Below are 18,626 nucleotides of genomic sequence, written 5' to 3' on the forward strand. Positions count from 1 at the left end.
ATAAAGGGGAGTTCCTTATTACACTGACTCAGGTTGACTGAAGTCTCCTGGTTTTGGGGAAAACTGGCCCATTTCAAAGTGCAATTTGATTACATGGCACTCATCCAAGTGACTCCTTTCTGGTTTGGTCTGGTCTGCTAAAGCATAGTGTAGGAGACTAGTCCAAAACATTGGCCTCTTAAAAACTTTGTGTAATAATATCTACCTTGATATCTACAGCACCTACCTTTTCAACAGATGTTTAATAAAAATGTGTGAATTAAGTTACTATAGTAGCTTAACAGAGATGGCTCTAGTGACTATGTAGACAGTGTAGAAGCCAAAACTGAAACCTTAGGCAGGGACCACTGGTATGTTTTGAGAACATGTTTAAGGGACTGAGTTCAAATGTTGACTCTACTAGTTCTTAGTACAGACTTGAGTAAGTTATTTCACCTCTCTCAACTTCAATTTCCTCGACTATGAACTGGAAATAATGAGGCTTACCACTGAGGGTTTTGGAGATAAAGCTCTGTTCTTATCACAGTTCTATGACATTAGATTATGCTCAAGTACCTACAAGGTACTCAACATTTTAGTTATAAGGGATTTATATTTTAATATTTTCTTCACCAATATCTCAATGTATTTTTTAAAGGAGTCAAACTGATGTTTTGTCCATTATTTAACATATGTTTTTCATAATACAGGTTGAGCATCCCTAATTTGAAAATCTGAAATGCTCCAAAAAACAAAATGTTTTAAGTACCAAAATGAGGCTCAAAGGTGATACTCAAAGGAAATGCTCACTGAAGCATTTTGGATTTTTGAATTAGGGATGCCCAACCAGTAAGTATATATAAATATTCTAAAATCTGAAAAAAATCAGAAATTTGAAACACTTCTGGTCGCAGACATTTTAGATATATGTTGATGACTTGGGACTTACAATACTAATGTAAAATATTTACTGACATGAATGATTGAAGTGAGTATTTTTTTGTTCTTTAAATTTAAATGTTCTAATTTAATTTGAATTTTACTTTTTATTTTATGGCCTTAATTTGGAAGTGATTGGCCATTTTTTTCTTTTAAATGATAGCTTGGAAAAAACATTAATTCTACACATCAGTCAGTTGTGGGTTTTTTAATCCATGAAAATATATAAGTTATAATTTTTATAGGCACATTTGAAAGCATTCAAAACCTTTGCCAGGTTTTTTTTTAAACTAGTGTTCGTATCGATTACATGGCAGTGTAAACAGCTTTAACAAGGTATAATATATTCAAACTATATTATAATATAGACTGTAATATGTTCAAACATTAGAAACATTTTAGAATTTGCCTAGAATTAAGATTTAGATATATTTACTCACCTCATATCTAAAAGAGTTGACATCGTTTATTCTTTCTGCTGCTGCTTTTTTGGTGTCTGATTTATTTAGGACCCACGTTTGATTACTCCTTTGGCTTTTGCTTTAACGTCAGATAATAGAGAACAAGTACAGTCTGGACTGAGAATATTATTGGAAGCTGCTCCACTGCCAGATTTTCCTGCTTTAGTGTGAGTTGTAATCATTTGCGTTGTTATCTCTTGTGGTGTTGGAATACCCTGCTATGTTTCTTTAGTCCTCAGTATAGATAGACAAGCAAATTAGTGAATTGAAGACTTCATTGTAATAGTAATTTTTCAAATGATTTCTAAAAATGTTTGATTCTTAGAAATGAGAAGTTCAGATGTATTCTCAGGGAAAAGCTAGATCCAGGCAGTTAAATGTTTTTCAGGTACCATCCCTCTATGTCTCTAGCCACTTCTTTTTAATGATAACTTCTGGACACTAAGCTTACATCCTCCCAGTTTAGTTCCTCCATAGAAAGAGCTTTTCCTTCCCGACCGTTTAAGGAAAAGATCTAAGCATTAGTCATTGACCAGTCCTGGGTCATCAGTGAGAACGATGTGGACTAAAAGTTACTTGGGATAGGAGAATAGGAGAGTTCCTAAAGAAAAAAATCTGAGCGTTTATCAGAAAGTTGAAAAATGACTACCAGGAAAATTTTCTACTAGTTAATTTCAAGCAATAAGAGTATTTGCAATTATGTTGGAAAAAAATTCAGGTTTCAGGTCTCTCTGAACTAAATGTCTATTAGGAATCTGGTTTAAAAACTTTTTTAAAGTCATTTATACATACAAATTTGTAAAAATGGTTTGAATAATTTGAAGCAGTTGATAAACAGGTAAGATATTCCCTATATACCAGGGTCAGCAAACTGGCCAGTGGGCAGGCACCTGTTTTTGTAAATAGTTTTATTAGAATATGGCCACACTCGGCCGGGCGCGGTGGCTCAAGCCTGTAATCCCAGCACTTTGGGAGGCCGAGACGGGCGGATCACGAGGTCAGGAGATCGAGACCATCCTGGCTAACACGGTGAAATCCCGTCTCTACTAAAAAAAAATACAAAAAACTAGCCGGGCGAGGTGGTGGGCGCCTGTAGTCCCAGCTACTTGGGAGGCTGAGGCAGGAGAATGGTGTAAACCCGGGAGGCGGAGCTTGCAGTGAGCTGAGATCCGGCCACTGCACTCCAGCCTGGGCGACAGAGGAAGACTCCGTCTCAAAAAAAAAAAAAAAAAAAAAAAAAAGAATATGGCCACACTCACTCATTTTTATACTCTATGTTGCTTTCACTCTATAAAAGCAGAATTGAGTAATTGTAACAGAGACCAAGTAGGCTCTTGAGTCTAAAATACTTACTGTTGACCTATAAGAAAAAGTGTGCTGGTCCGTGCTATATGCTATTCACTGATTTAGCAATTCCACTTTTTAGAATTAGCAATTTAGCTCATCATACCTTAAGAGTTAAAGTATGGGATGTAAGACCTAGAGAACATGTAACCAAAATTCCCTTAATTTTATAATAAATTTTTTTAACAGCAACAACAAAAATAACATAGGAAGCTTTTCAAGTTACAAGTTAAAAGTGGTCTATAAAGCTGCTCTATTTTGTGATGGCCTACTTGCATAAACTGGTAATCTGACATGAAACAAAACTTCAAAAGCTTCAAAGGGGAAATTTGCAGCCTCACTGAACATGGGAGTCTTATCCTCTGCCTCTGTATGTGAGGCCTTCCCACCATTTTCACTGTGTCTTGGCATTCCCTATCCTATTTGTGTTGTATATAACTTTCTCTTTGAGCATTATCTCAGGTGTCCATTTTATGCTTGCTATTTAGTGCCCTTATTTGACATTATCTTGGGCAGTTTAATAAGCTGAATGAATGTATATTATGGATGCATTGGTAGGTATGATTTTTTTGTGTGTGTATTTACTTGTTTGTTTTCGAGACAGGGTCTCACTCTATCACCCAGCCTGGGGTGCAGTGGTGTGATCATGACTTACTGCAGCTTCGACCTCTGGGACTCAAGTGACACTCCCTACTTAACCCCCTGAGTAGCTGGGAGCACAGGCGTGTGCCATCACACCTGCCTAATGTATTTATTTTTTGTAGAGGTAGGGTCTCACCATGTTGCCCAGGCTTGTCTCGAACTCTTGGACTCAAGTGATCCTCCCAAAGTGCGGGGGTTATAGGTGTGAGCCACCATGCCCAGCCTATGGTAAATTAGACAGAGTGCCTGCCATCATGCAGTTTGTACTTTAGTTAAGAGATAAGTGAAAAAAATATTTTTTTCACTTCACTATGGAGAGGATGGGTGGTTAATAATAGTATTATATAGGGCATTAATGAATGCCTCTCTGAAGAGGTGAATTTGAACTAAGACCTGATGATAAGAAGGAGCCAGACCTGTGGAGATGTGGTAGAAAGCATGTTCCAGGTAAAGGAACAGCTCATATGAAGGCTTGGGGTAGGAGAAAGAGAGGATTTTAAAGGGCTAGAATGGAAGTCAGGTTGGTGAAAAGTATGTACTGAGTGAGAAAGGTAAAGGACTAAGGATGTAAAGGCCAGGTGATATCCCCCATGAATAAGAACATTATTCTGACCAGTACCAATAACTTTGTACTTATTACAGATAATCCACACTCATAAACTAGTCTTACCATGCCTCCAAACCAGAAGTGAAACTGTCATTATAAAGGGTTAGAAACAGAAAAGTAGATGCTCTGGAAAATTTGGAATATTTCCGAAGACTTCATTTCATCATGGTCTCCAAGATTATTTGAAGACATCTATTCAAAAAAAGGACCCATTCTTAAAGATTCCCTAATTCTACACTAAGTCTGCCTTTTTTTTCTATTTTCATATATATTTTTTTCCTTTCTTTGACTCCCATTCAGACTTGGAGAAAGTATAGCAGCAAATAATGCCTATAGACAACAGGAAACAGAACATATACCTAGAAAAATGCCCTGGCAATCATCAAATCACAGTTTTCCTACATCAGTAAAGTGTTTAACTCCTCCTCATTTGAAAGATGGTGTTCCTGGATTGAATATTGAAGAATTAATAGAGAAACTTCAGTCTGGAATGGTGGTGAGTGAAAAATAGCAATTATAACCTGGTACATATTAGCTACATGTCAGCCCCTATTATAACGTGTATCTAAACACTGTTAGGTACAGATTTCACTATTGAAAACTTATTTTTTAATATAAAAAATAACAATATTCTGGAAAATTTGGAAATGAAGAAAAATCAGTCAAAATTTCAACATTTTGCTGGGTGTGGTGGCTTATACCTGTAATCCCAGCATTTTGGGAGGCCGAGGCGGGCAGATCGCCTGAGCTGAGGAGTTCAAGACCAGCCTGGGCAATATGGCGAAACCCCATCTCTATTAAAAATACAAAACATTAGCCGGGCGTGGTGGCGCATGCCTGTTGTCTCAGCTACTCGGCAGGCTAAGGCAGGAGAATCACTTGAACCCGGGAGGCAGAGGTTGCAGTGAGCCACGATCACACCACTTCACTCCAACCTGGGTGACAGAGTGAGACCCATCTCAAAAAAGAAAAGAGAAATATTTGTGACCTTTCTGATGTAGCATTTGTTTTTATTTTGTTACTCATCATTAAGTTTTAATGATTTAGTTTTGAAGTAGGCACTTATTTTGTCATTGTGTCAAAATATTTTATTAAAATTTTCAGATTTTTTTTTTTACTTTCTTAAAATGTAGGTAAAGGATCAGATTTGTGATGTGAGAATATCTGACATAATGGATGTATATGAAATGAAACTATCCACATTAGCTGTGAGTATAAGCTTATTTTAATGATGTATAATATGCTTTAATAGATGTGTTCCTAAAATGAAAATTAATGATATGTTTTCTTGTAGTCCAAAGAAAGCAGGCTACAAGATCTTTTGGAAACAAAAGCTCTAGCCCTTGCACAAGCTGATAGACTGATTGCTCAGCATCGCTGTCAAAGAACTCAAGCTGAAACAGAGGTGTGTAGAATATAAAGACACATCTGATTTCTAGAAAAATTTTAAAAATGAAGTAAAACATGCAAAATATTAGTTGTGTATTTGTTGCTCTAATTGAATTAAATTCTCCTTAGCATTTGACATGCCTACTTCCTTCTTCCTGAAATTCTGTCCTCTAATTTTGATTACATCATTATCTGATTTTTTTTCCTATCTAGTATTATTTTCCTGTATTATTTATGTTGTACCTTTAAGTGTTGGGAACTCTGAAGATTTTGCTCTAAACCTTTATCCTTCAGTTTTGTGTTCTGTGGTTTCAGTGGTTACCAAAATAGTAATGTTCCTAATTTTATATGTCAAGCACAGATCATTTTCCTGAGCACCAAGTGCCTATGTTGCTCCATTTAAATATACAGCAAATACCACAAACTCAACATAACCAATAATGAACTAATCGCCCTCTCCTTTTTAGAATTATTCTTGTGTATTCCCTCTGCTGTTTTTAGTGTTCTACAAATAACCCTGGAAATCACACAGTTTTTACCTCCTGTAATTATTCACCAAGTCCAGTTAATTTTACCTTCTAAATATTACTCTTTTCTGCCGTATCTCTGTTTCTACCACTATTTGTTATAGGCTGAATCCTTTTCATTTTTTTGTATGAATCATAGCAGAGCAGTTAGTCTTCCTACCTGTAGTCTTCTACCCTCTTCTCAGCTACTCTATAGCCAGTCATCTTTCCTTGGTTCTACCCCTTCACCTAGCCCCTCCCCCAGGGATCTCTAAGGCAGTAAAATGATCCTGTCCCTCTTGTGCTGAGTATCTTTCACAGTAGCTGCTGTTGCTTTCCGAATATCATTAAAATTCTTTAGTTTGGCGTATAAGGAATCTAACTACATAGTCCTCAATCCACATCTTTCATTTCTGCGCGTTCTTTGCAGTCAACCATGTTAGGCTACTGTGTTTTTTTTGGAACTTGACATATTCTGGTATTTCCTCGACTTTCCTTGACTTAGCATGTCTGGAACACCTTTTCCTCTCTTCTGCCTAACTCATAATTCTTCAGATTTCAGTTAAAATACCCCCATTACCCAGAAGCCTACTCTGGTCTCCTTCCCACACATATGTTTGACGATCCTTCCTCTGTGTATCAAACCTATGCTTATCAATAACATTTTTCAAACCATGTGGAAATTCTTTTTTCCCACCACTCATGGTATCAAAGACTGCTTCTATAGCTCCAGGCCCTAGCATAACACTCGGCACGTTATAGATGCTCAGTAAATTTGGCATTCTACTATGTACATATATAATGTATACCTTGAGTGAACTTACTTCAGCAATATGAAACTACCAGCAGATACAAATGGAATCTATACAACTTGATATTATTTATAATAAATGAATTATAATAAAGTGTTCCTGGCTTTTGATAGATGCATCAAAATGAGTGACTAGTAAAATGCCTCTTAAGTATTTTCAGAATAATGATATTCTTTTTTTTTTCCCCCGTATTTATTTCTTTTTTTCTTATTTTAACATGGTTTCATTTGTCTTAACTGGTATGTTGAATTTGTCACAAATTACAAGAAAGAACATTAGTGATATTAAAGTAATTTTTCCTTCTCTTCTCATAGCACATTCTTACATTATCTGTCTGTTGGACATGTCTTGTATTTTATTAGAGAGTTTAGTATTTTATCCATGTTACTGGAAAAGTTTCTTATAAAAATAGTACTAAATAACTGGATATAGCTTCTTTACAAAATCATAAAAACAAAGAAGGGCTTAGGGTTTTGTTTAGCATTCTAAAATAAAGTCCAAAGGGCTCGAGGGAACCGAGTTTTTTTATTCTAGTGACTTTTCTGCTTTTTTAGTGTTTCATATCACATAATAAATACATGCAGGTTATGGTATAGGTTACATTCCTTGATTATACTAGCTTAATTTTAAGTGTTTGATTAAGCATCTGTGATGTCGTTAAGATTTTGTTCTTAATTCTCACCTGAAATGAGAATGCTGATGGTGTGCACACTTAGCAGTTTAGTGTTAATGGCTACCTCTGAGGACCATACCTTTTTAATTGAATACTGTATGTAGCGCTACCTTCATGTTGCTGCAGTTGTATCCATTTCCATTAATTTGATCATAGTGAGATTGTTTTTATCAGATAATATATTAAATAAAAAATCGTAACAGTATCCAACTTATTAGAAGTAAAGATTTAAGTATATATGACTAATACAGCTTTGCATGACCCAATAGATACCAGCTTATTAGTTACTTAGTAAACTTTTAAATTCTAGGTATGTGTTGAGCATATGATATAGATGATGGAAAAGTATTTTTTTTTTTTTTTTTTTTTTTTTTAAGGCACGGACACTTGCTAGTATGTTGAGAGAAGTTGAGAAAAAAAATGAAGAGCTTAGTGTGTTGCTGAAGGCGCAGCAAGTTGAATCAGAAAGAGCCCAGAGTGATATTGAGCATCTCTTTCAACATAATAGGAAGTTAGAGTCTGTGGCTGAAGAGCATGAAATACTGACAAAATCCTACATGGAACTTCTTCAGAGGTAAATAAAGTAAAATCTCCTGTGTAAGGTTAGAATCTAGAATGAACAAACAGCATTTTTTTTTCTGAGACCCGAAAATCCTTTTGTAAGCATTTCATGTATTCTGATAACACATAAGGTAAGTAATTAGCAAGAAACTTAAGTCGTCATGAAATGAAGTGTTGCTTCCTCAAATTCAGTATCAATGTTGTAAACAAAATACAGGTCTTTCCAGTTGACTTTTATGTATTCATACAGTCAGCAGTCATTTGGGAGATAAGCTCCACAAGGACAAGTTTGTCTGTTTTGATCACTGACAGATCCCTAGGGCCTGCAGGAGTGCTTGCTGCATAGTTAGGCACTTCATTAATAATTTCTAAATAAACTTGGTTGTCAAATTAGTATTAGGTTGAATGGTCATTTCTGCAGATCAAAAGTAGTTGAATATTGGCAATTTCATATCATTCAGCCTAACAGAATGGAAATCTAGGTGTGTTTAACTCATCTCTTAATGTCATTGATTATAGTTTACTTACATGTGTGATTATATCTGTAGAATAAGTTTGCATAGGTGAATTGCTAAGTTAAAGGGTATGTATATTTAATATTTTGATAGATATTTTTAAATTTTCCTCCAAAATGTGATAGATTGAGTATCCTTTTTGAACACAATGGTAGCACTCAAAAAGTTTAATATTTTAGAGTACTTTTGATTTTAGACTGATTTTGGATTTTCAAATTAGTGTTGCTCAGCCTGTACCAATTTGTGTGCCTACTAACAAAGTGTGATTGGTTTTCCCTCCCTTATGAACTCTTACCTTTTTACGCCAATTGTAAAACTTCTGAATTACAGGGAAGACCAGGAACAATTATGTATTTTCTACCAACCAATAAAAGTAAAAGCACTCTGGGGGAACTTGTTTATTACTTTATATTTTAAGGTCGTTCTATGCTGTTAATACAGAGATACAGAAATTTTTAGCTTGGCATGGTACATATGCTTATTTGCCTATCAGTAATAATGAAGGGTGAGAAATGAATAGTATGTAGAAAATGATGACAAAGTAATTTTTTAGCAGGATATTTTCCCTAGCAACTTTTTACAAAGTCTGATTGTTTGAGGCACCACTGATAAAGTGTGGTATTAGCAATAAGCCAGGTTGAGAACTTCAGCAGTGAAGAAAATATGTTATAGAACTGAAATGGGGTCCGTTTGCTCAATACAGTAAAACCAAGTGTCTGCACCAAGGTTTGCAGTGATAGAACAAAAGGCTTTTATTGCAGGGTGCCAAGCAAGGAGGACCAGGCAGCCAAATGCTCAAATCTTGACCATCCCCCAGTAGCTTGCAGGCAAGGATTTTTAAAGGCAGGAGTAAATTTCAGGAAAGTGGAAGTTACAGGCAAAAATCATAAATCAATAAAGGTTACACATTGGTTTCAGTTTAAAGGAGAAGATATTGTGGAGCAGGGACTTACACGTGATGGGTAGACCCAAAGATTTTTCAATTTGCAGTTGGTTAAGGAAGAGCAGCCTTGTTTAAAAATTTAGGGTCAGTAGAAAAATGTGAACTAGCTAGGGAGGGTGACTTTGTTCAAGACCGTGAGAAAGAAACTTAGAACAAAGAACAGTTGTTAAAATTCAGCCTTAATTTCCCCCTTATCTGAGGTCTACTTGTCAATGGATCTGGTCAGTGGGGTTCCTCAGTGAGGGCCGGGTCTCTGAAATACAACTCAGGGACATGTGTTAAGTTGTTTTCTTCAAGTTCTATAAAGAATCAAGTCTCTCTGGTACTCTTAAGATTGTTAACTATTGATTTATGCTACTATTACCTTCCTGTTTAACAAGTTACTTATTTACTTCTAGGACTAGCTAGGTCCCTGGAATTTCCCTTGAATGAACTCAGGATTTTCCTTTATTTTCCAGCTTGAGGTCCTCAGACCTCCTAAAAAGGGGGTCCCTGCTATGTCTCACATAGAGAACCTAACAGATAGGCAGGGTCCAAGAAAAATATGTGGTTTCTAAGACCTGCTTATGTTCCAGCTAGTGATTTAGGGGCCAGAAGGTGAAATTCCTTGAATGGACAAATGGATAACATGTAAATGAAGCTGGCTGGGGAAAAGGTCATTTGTAATGGTCAGGACTGTCTAAAGGTACTCAAACTCAGATTGTTGAAATTTCTATATGGATTAGATACAAAAACTGCTAGCCAAATTTGGCTACTGGTTTTCTTTTGTTTGTTTTGGTTTGGTTTTTGGGTTGCTTTTTTAAAATCTTTGTACTTAGTGAAATAAAAAGGACATTTTATGCTTATGGTAGTTGAGTATCAAAGTATCACTTTAGAAAGGATTTTTTTCTGTGTTTACTTTGCAGATAAAATAAATAGGACTATTAGATGCAGAGTTTTAAAGAGACAAATGTAGAACCCTAAACTTATTTATAGCAAATTATGTAATGCAATATCATCTGTAAAATAAGGCTTTATATCCATAAATATGAGATTAATGCCCCACACATTTCTATCTCATAGTAATTTTTACTACATCTGTCAACCAAAACATGTATTTACTGCCTTTTAGAGTTGATCAAATTCTGTTTATGTCCTGCTTGTTCATAACATTCCTTCTCTTCTAGCATATGCAATTTGGTTAGAAGAGATAGTAAAGAAAACACTATTGAGTTTCTTTTCTCCTTCATGTTTTCCTCCATAATGATGCCAACTCATTTTCTTGTCTTTTCAGAAATGAAAGTACTGAAAAGAAGAATAAAGATTTACAGATCACATGTGATTCTCTGAATAAACACATTGAGACAGTGAAAAAGTTGAATGAGTCACTCAGGGAACAAAATGAAAAGTAAAATCTCTAGTTCTATATTCTGAATACGTGGGATTTTTCAAAACCAAAATGATTCTCTTTATATAGAACATTGTTTTTTATTGATAAAATTAATAGAATTGTCACTTATTTTAGATATAAGATATATATTTGGTGGAATTCACAGGCAATTGCTGTTCTTAGAAATTTTGTTTTAAATGCCGAGCGTGATGGCTCACGCCTGTAGTCCTAGCACTTTGGGAGGCTGAGGTGGGTGAAGCACATGAGGTCAGGAGTTTGAGACCAGCCTGGCCAACATGGTGAAACTGTCTCTACTGAAAATACAAAAATTAGCTGGGTGTTGTGGTGGGTGCCTGTAATCTCAGCTACCCAGGAGGCTGAGGCAGGAGAATAACTTGAACCTGGGAGGCAGAGGTTGCAATGAGCACAAGATCTTGCCATTGCACTCCAGCCTGGGTGACAGAGCGAGACTTTCCTTTTTTTTTTTTTTTTTTTTTTTTTTTTGTATTTTTAGTAGAGATGGGTTTTCACCGTGTTAGCCAGGTTGGTCTCGATCTCCTGACCTTGTGATCTGCCCACCTTGGCCTCCCAAAGTGCTTGTTAGGGGAAAAAAGTTACAAATGGCATATGGTTCATTAATGTTTTCTTCCATTTTTTTATAACTTCAGAAGTATTGCCCAGTTAATAGAGAAAGAAGAACAGAGAAAAGAAGTACAGAATCAGCTAGTAGACAGAGAACATAAGCTAGCAAGTAAGTGGCTTCTTATTTAATACATTGTCTATTTTTAATGTGTTTTGGAAGCATGAGTAGTTTTGTTTGCTTTTTTATTTTCTACTTCCCTTATTGTTTTAAACCTTAAATCACATTTGAAATGGCTTCCCTTTTCTTGACGTAATGTTTCACAAAAGCAGTTCAGTTTGATCAAGCTGAAAAAGTACATTTTTTAAATTTAGGAACTATAAGAAATTGGCCAGGCACAGTGTCTCACTTCTGTAATCCCAGCACTTTGGAAGACGGAGATGGGTAGATTTCTTGAGCTCAGGAGTTTGAGACCAGCCTGAGCAACATGGTGAAACCCCATCTCTACAAAAAATACAAAAATCTAGCCAGGTGTGGTAGTGTGCACCTGTAGTTCCAGCTACTCATGAGGCTAAAGTGGGTTGGAGAATCACTTGAACCTGGGATATCAAGGCTGCAGTGAGCTATGTTCATGCCACTGCACTCCAACCTGGGTGATAAAGCAGGACTGTCTCAAAGAAAAAGAGGAAAGAGATGATTGCCCATTTAATTTAATTTAGTTTTTTTATAATTTCAACTTTTAGAATCAAGGGACATGTGTGCAGGTCTGTTACATTGGGTATCTTGCATGACATGGAGGTTTAGGGTATGGATCTCATCACCCAGGTAGTGAGCATAGTACCAAATAGGTAGCAATAGGTAATTTTCAACCCCCTGCTAACTCTAGTCTGCAGTATATATTAGTTCCATCTTTATGTCTATGTGTACTCAATGTTTAGTTCCCACTTAGAAGTGAAAACTTGGAGTATTTGGTTTTCTGTTCCTTCGTTAAATAATTTAGGATTATGGATTGCCCTTTTAAAAATGAAAAAAAGTTTAAGGAACATAACAGCAGGTGGCAGTATTAGGTAACTTTTAGTTACTAGCTTCTTAATGGTATATTTGAAATGATCCAGAAAAACATTTTTGTTCTCACTTGCCTTAGAGCGCAGGCACCTAACTATATAATTTTTCATAGTTGTAGCTCTCCCTTTTCTAACCCTTACACTCTGAGGATTGTCCTTCACCTATATAGCATGTTATATTTGGAACAGAGGATGGAAGAAAGACATAGAGATTTGGTATTTTCTATAGAATACTGTCATAAAAAAGAAGTTTCTCTTCATTGTTCTAGTTATTTTTCTTTTGCTCTTATAGTAGCTACTAAACCATTTCAGAGTAGTCAGTGTAAGACCTCTGAGTATATACTTGACTTTTTTTTTTTTTAAGATTTGCATCAGAAAACAAAAGTGCAAGAAGAAAAGATTAAAACCTTACAAAAGGAAAGGGAAGATAAGGAAGAAACCATTGATATTCTTAGAAAAGAATTAAGCAGAACAGAACAGATAAGAAAAGAGCTGAGCATTAAGGTAAGAATCTGTTCCATTTCTCGTTTGCAGTAAAATGAAAAAGTCTGTTGTGAAAAGGATAAATATGGATAAATAAATGTACTGTTTCTTCAGCAAATTTTTAAGAAGATATTAGGATCTCAAAGCAGCTTGAGTATCATTTGTTATGAGGTTTTCATAATGTATTTTCTAAAATAGTTAAGCAGTTATTAAACAGATACTTTGTGTCAGCACTTACTATTTTCAAGTGTGCAAAGAATACAGAAAGGGGTTACCAGTACTTGATGTCATACATAGGTAGCTGTATAATTTTCACTTTAACAAATATTATATAATATGTTAATATTAATAAATATTTTCAACTTAGAACTGAAGAAACTGAGTCTGAGGTTACTTACTAAAGTCACACAGCTAATATGTGAATCAGCAGGTATATATTCTGAATCTGAGTCCAGGGTTCTTTCTATATTACCGTGGTTGTATAGATTGAGTGGTAGCTATGAATTGTACTTTCTGGCCTGTTTACTACCAGAAAGATGAGAACAGACTAGGATTGAAAGACTGATCTACTACTACTACTGAGTAACGGAAGAGGCATAAAATTTAGTATCACATTTACAGTTTTTCTGGTTCTGCTTTAATGTAATTATCTTATTAGTAATTTTAATATGTAGTGTGTAGTATTTTTTGCAAAATTTCAGCTGCTGGCATTAACTTAAGTTGAAAGTGTTCTCAATTTGTATTATATTTAATGATTTTTCGTTTTAAACTACCATATAATTGAATTAACTGAAGTATAATATAGTATTTCTTGAAATGGTTGTTGTACAAATAAAAAAATAAAAGCATCTTAAAGTATATGTATAGAGAAAATATTAAAGTTATTTTTCTTCTCAATTATTCCTCCTCCCCCAACCCCAATTCCTTAGGCTTCCTCCCTAGAGGTTCAAAAGGCACAATTAGAAGGTCGTTTGGAAGAGAAAGAGTCCTTGGTGAAACTTCAGCAAGAGGAATTGAACAAACACTCCCACATGATAGCAATGATCCACAGTTTAAGTGGTGGAAAAATAAATCCAGAAACTGTGAATCTCAGTATATAGACATTATGGCATTTTGGAATTTGTAATCTAATGATATTTTTGATGTATTTATCTATTGGAGGGGGTGGGTAGGGGAGTTAATTTGTGACTTCACAACAATAAGTTATCTAATTTAGTAAAGACCCTGATCTGATGCATGTTTTTTATTTGATAGTTTGAATAGAAATTTAAATGTTTAAGTTTTACTTTTTGTTTCTGGCTTTTATTGCTTAAGGCTTTCTTTGGTTCTTACATTAGAAAATCATTTTTAACCTTCATTATCATTTTTCTAAGGTTCTTTCCTTTTTCTTAGTTGCTTTCTATTCTGTGTTGCCTGTCTTATTTATTGTCATTTGTGATTATTTAGATCTTAAGACCAAACTTTCTTGATATAACAATCCTAAAGATTACAAAATAAAAATATAGAGGGAGTAAAAATAAAAAGTAAAGTTAAAAGGGAGAAGGTATGATAATGCTAGAGAAGTTTTTCTCTGAAGAAGCAGAGAAGAGAATATTAGTGAATTTAAAATAATTTTTATTACTGCATTTAAAATGCAGTAACATGTGGCATAATTTCTAAATTTGAAAAAAATGCAATGGTAATAAAATGTATAAAAATTAGAAAACTGTTATTGTGTTAAACTATTACATTTAAATGATTACATTTAACACAATAGCTGTCTCATAAAAAATCTAATAACTTGTAGAAGTTTTTTGTAAGGTATATTTAGTGTTTTTTTTTCTCTTTTTTCAAATGTTGCATAGTGGTCCAGATCATCTATAATTGATTTACGTAAGGATCATTTGGATTCTACTCTTGCTGCATATTCAGAAAAATATTATTTACTGTTAATTCTGATATGAATTGTATTTAATGTGTTGTCTTAAATAGTTTTTAATTGGTTCATTTAATTTTAAAGCATAGGTTAAATACCTTTATGGTTTTTTTAAATACAAGGGTCCTTCTGTACTTTTCATTTGAATCATATGCTCTAACTACTGTGTAAGAAAAGTTTTTACATCAATATTTTGATTGATTTTATTGCTATACCATTACAGTCATTAATTTTAGTTGGTGTTTTCTTCACCATATCTCTCTTTGATTTAAGTGAATTTAGATTTGTGCAGTTCTGGAAATTTTTTAAAAGGTATTACGCAGAGTAAAACATTTTAAATTACTATTTGTTCTATAGAGGAGGTACATTCTGTTTCTCTTTTGAAGTTGCATGCATTTTCAATCAAATACGAAAAAGTTTAAGTGGATAGATAAGACTGAAGAATAAAAGGTTCTATAAAAGGGACAAAACGTTAAAGAAATAAATGAATGAATGAACCAAAAACTCTAGGGAAAATCAGTCTATCTTTACAATTCAGACATCTTGAGACAGCCTAGCCTAGTGCTGCCCTATACAATTTTCTGTGATGGCAATGTTCTGTGATGTCTGATACCATAGCCAGTGGCTACAAGTGGCCATTGAGCGCTTGAAATGTGGCCTGTGCAACTGAAAAAGCTAAATTTTTAATTTTATTAAATGTAATTTTGATAACCATCCTATTAGATAATACAGATCTATCCCATTCTCACAAGTATGTGTTTAAAGAACTCAGTTTGCCTTTTCTTAAAGATCTATATAATTACCCCATATATATATTGTAGCCGTTTTTTAATGTAATTTTAACCTGTTTATTTCTAATCTTCTCTCCCTAAAGAGGAAAGTCCATACTGCAGCTTTGAAAGTGAGTACTAATCATCACCCTTTATCTCTTTCTGTCTCTTGTAACACCTTTCATATTGTTTCTATTGTTTTTCTGAGTGCCTTTATTATATCACTTACTTTTGTTTTCTTGTTGGACCTTGTACCTCATTTAAAAAGCAAAAGTGTGTGTAAATATTTTTTTCTAAAAAATTTAATCAAATTTGAACCACCACCATAGTCAGGGTTTTGTATGTGTGTATGCATGTCCACTTCCTGATGGAAAAAACAAAACTTAGGAAGTGCATCATTATATTAGGATTACTCACATCCTCTTAAAATTTTGCTGGGGAGAGTTTGTCTCCAAAGTATACATTAACACAGTTTCTTTTACTATTTACACTTGCCACTTGAACAAATAGACACGTCTCATAAAATTTGGTTGGTTGAAGTTTATATTAAATTGTTCATTAATTTAATGTCAGGAGAAAAGGAAAATAATGAAACTGTGTGCTGTGTCTTAGGAAATTATCAGGTCAGTATCCCTTTGGGTCTATTTACTTAAAAGGACTAGTTATTTAAGAATAAAGAGAGATTCTATCATGAGTTAGGACTGTCACTTAAATGAAAATATGTTTAAATTTCTACTTCTACGTGTGGTCATTCATTCATACGTTATAGGTACTTATCAAGTTATATTCCCTAAAACTCAGTCTTACTATAATTTGATTCTTTTCCTCCTTTCAAATAGTTATGAACTATATTTACAACTTTGCTTTTGGCATGTATACCATTGTACTAGCCATGTGTTCTGTTTGTGACTTAATCCTTTGCAAGAGTTAGCAAACATTTTCTGTAAAGGGGCAGATAGTAAATATTTTAGGCTTTATAGGACATAGTTTCTGTCACAACAACTCAACTCTGCTATTGCAGCACAAAAGCAGCCACAGACAATACATAAATTAATAGTCATGACTGTGTTCCAGTCAAACTTTAGTAACAAAACTAGTCAAAATTTTGCTATTAGATGTTACATTTACTTATTAAGAAATGTCTTTTTATGTTTGGTAATCTTTATCTTGAGGTCTATTTTATTTGATAATAACATAGCCACTTAGTTCTTATTGTGTTTTCTGTTGGCCTGATACATCTTTTTCTATCAGTTTACTTTTAACCTGTATGTTTATATGTAAAATTCATGACTTGTAAACAAATAGAGTTAGGTCTTCCTTTTTTATCAATTTTAACAAAGTAAGTCCTTTAACAATCCACTTAGAGTTAATATTGTACTGCTTAACGTAAAATGTAGAAACCTTGCAACTATATAGGTCCTTCTGTCCTCTTCTCATCCTTCATGCTATAGTTGACATGTGCATTACCTCTACTTATGTAGCTAACCCTCAAAACCATGTGATAATTTTTGCTTTAAGCAATTATATGGAAAGACTCTGGCTGTCAACATCAGTATGTTCACCTCTTTGCATGCACCAATGTAAAGTAGTTTCTTCAGGGTTTTTCCGTTTGGAAATAGTAAGTAGTTTGTGGGCAGATACTGCATATATGCTGTTTCTCTTCCAACTTGCATCTGCTAGTTTTAGTATTGTTGGTAATTCTTACTTGAATCAGTTATTAATTTGATGGTTGGTTGCCAAGTGAATATTTTCCTACTTTTTAAAGGTAGAAAATTGGACATTTTGGTAATGTTATAATGTATTGAAAATAGCAGTCTACATGACATCACTCATATCATTCACAAAATTAAAATATAGTACTTAGAGTTTTTCAGTTAATACAGCATGTACTTTTTGTGCATATTCTTACAAGCAAAGCATGTGAGATTTGCTTTCTATAGTTTAAGAAAATAAATAGGCATGTTAAGCATATTGATTTTTTTTAACTACAAGACCTTTTGATATTTTTCTACCCAAACCTCCTAATTTGAGAATTACTTATTTAAATCATGACATTAGATTCATTTGGCTCATCCCTTTACCCCTTTACCTTGGCTCTCAGTGATTACCAATAAATATTAAATGAGTATTACCCATAATAAAGTATTTTGGATTAAGAAAATAATTGTACATTTCCAGCTTTCACTGAGTTTATGTTCTAGATAATTAACTTTTAAAAATTAAAACTTGGTCACTGCTCATGCCTGTAGTCCCATAATTTTGAAAGCCTAGGCAGGCAGATCATTTGAGGCAGGGGTTCCAGACCAGCCTGGGCAACAAAGTGACGCTCATGTCTCCACAAAAGATAAAAAAAGAATTAGCTAGGTGTGGTGACATGTCCCAGTGTAGTGAGCTGTGATTGCACCACTACACCCTAGACTTTTTATATATATGTGTGTGTGTGTGTGTGTGTGTGTGTGTGTGTGTGTGTGTGTGTATGTATATATATATATATATAGCCTATTTAATGCAGATGTTTCATTGATTTTTTTATAATGTGAATAATGAGCCTGATAAGTCCTTGAAATTATATGCCTCTGTACTCCAGAAATTGAGAGGGAACATTGTGAACTCAAAAAATCATGGTTTATTTTCAACATGCAAATCACTTTGAAACCTTATACAGTCTCACTCAGTTAAGCATTTTGCAGCGAATTGCCTTTCTTCCTGTCATCAGAGACCTCTGTGAGTTTTGTTTCGTTTATGCTTGTGTTCATTTAAACATTTCAGAACTACCCCAGAAAAAACTTAATTATCACATAACCAGGAATAAGAGGTATAACTCTTAAAACCCAGTTTTTTTTGCACATTGAGCTACAAGTATCCCTTCATAAATGCAAGAAGGAGTAAGTCTTTTCCTTCCAACTAAATATAACATTTTAGTTGTCTACTTCCTAAGGACCCAGTATCTATATTCTCTCGATATCTCAAAATATGATGGATAATCCCAGGATACATGCAAAGGACTTTTTACATGCTGTCCACTACTACATTAGAGAGTGACATTTTCAAAGTCAACAGAGTGGATTGGCTTT

General features: G+C 34.3%; 1 protein-coding gene across 1 annotated transcript in view; it reads left to right on the forward strand.

The window, feature by feature from the left end:
* Window positions 1–17,390, forward strand: part of CIP2A (cellular inhibitor of PP2A) — a 42,053-nt gene extending 24,663 nt beyond the window's left edge. The window contains exons 13-21 of the mRNA XM_050781997.1: window positions 1,428–1,546; window positions 4,273–4,468; window positions 5,106–5,180; window positions 5,267–5,377; window positions 7,730–7,926; window positions 10,645–10,758; window positions 11,409–11,491; window positions 12,749–12,888; window positions 13,797–17,390. Coding sequence (XP_050637954.1) covers window positions 1,428–1,546; window positions 4,273–4,468; window positions 5,106–5,180; window positions 5,267–5,377; window positions 7,730–7,926; window positions 10,645–10,758; window positions 11,409–11,491; window positions 12,749–12,888; window positions 13,797–13,967 — 1,206 coding nt within the window. The 3' untranslated portion in view covers window positions 13,968–17,390. The remainder of the gene's footprint in view (window positions 1–1,427; window positions 1,547–4,272; window positions 4,469–5,105; window positions 5,181–5,266; window positions 5,378–7,729; window positions 7,927–10,644; window positions 10,759–11,408; window positions 11,492–12,748; window positions 12,889–13,796) is intronic.
* Window positions 17,391–18,626: the final 1,236 nt, after the last annotated feature.

This window comes from Macaca thibetana, chromosome 2 (genome assembly GCF_024542745.1).
Source record: "Macaca thibetana thibetana isolate TM-01 chromosome 2, ASM2454274v1, whole genome shotgun sequence".
NCBI classification, from domain to species: domain Eukaryota; kingdom Metazoa; phylum Chordata; class Mammalia; order Primates; family Cercopithecidae; genus Macaca; species Macaca thibetana.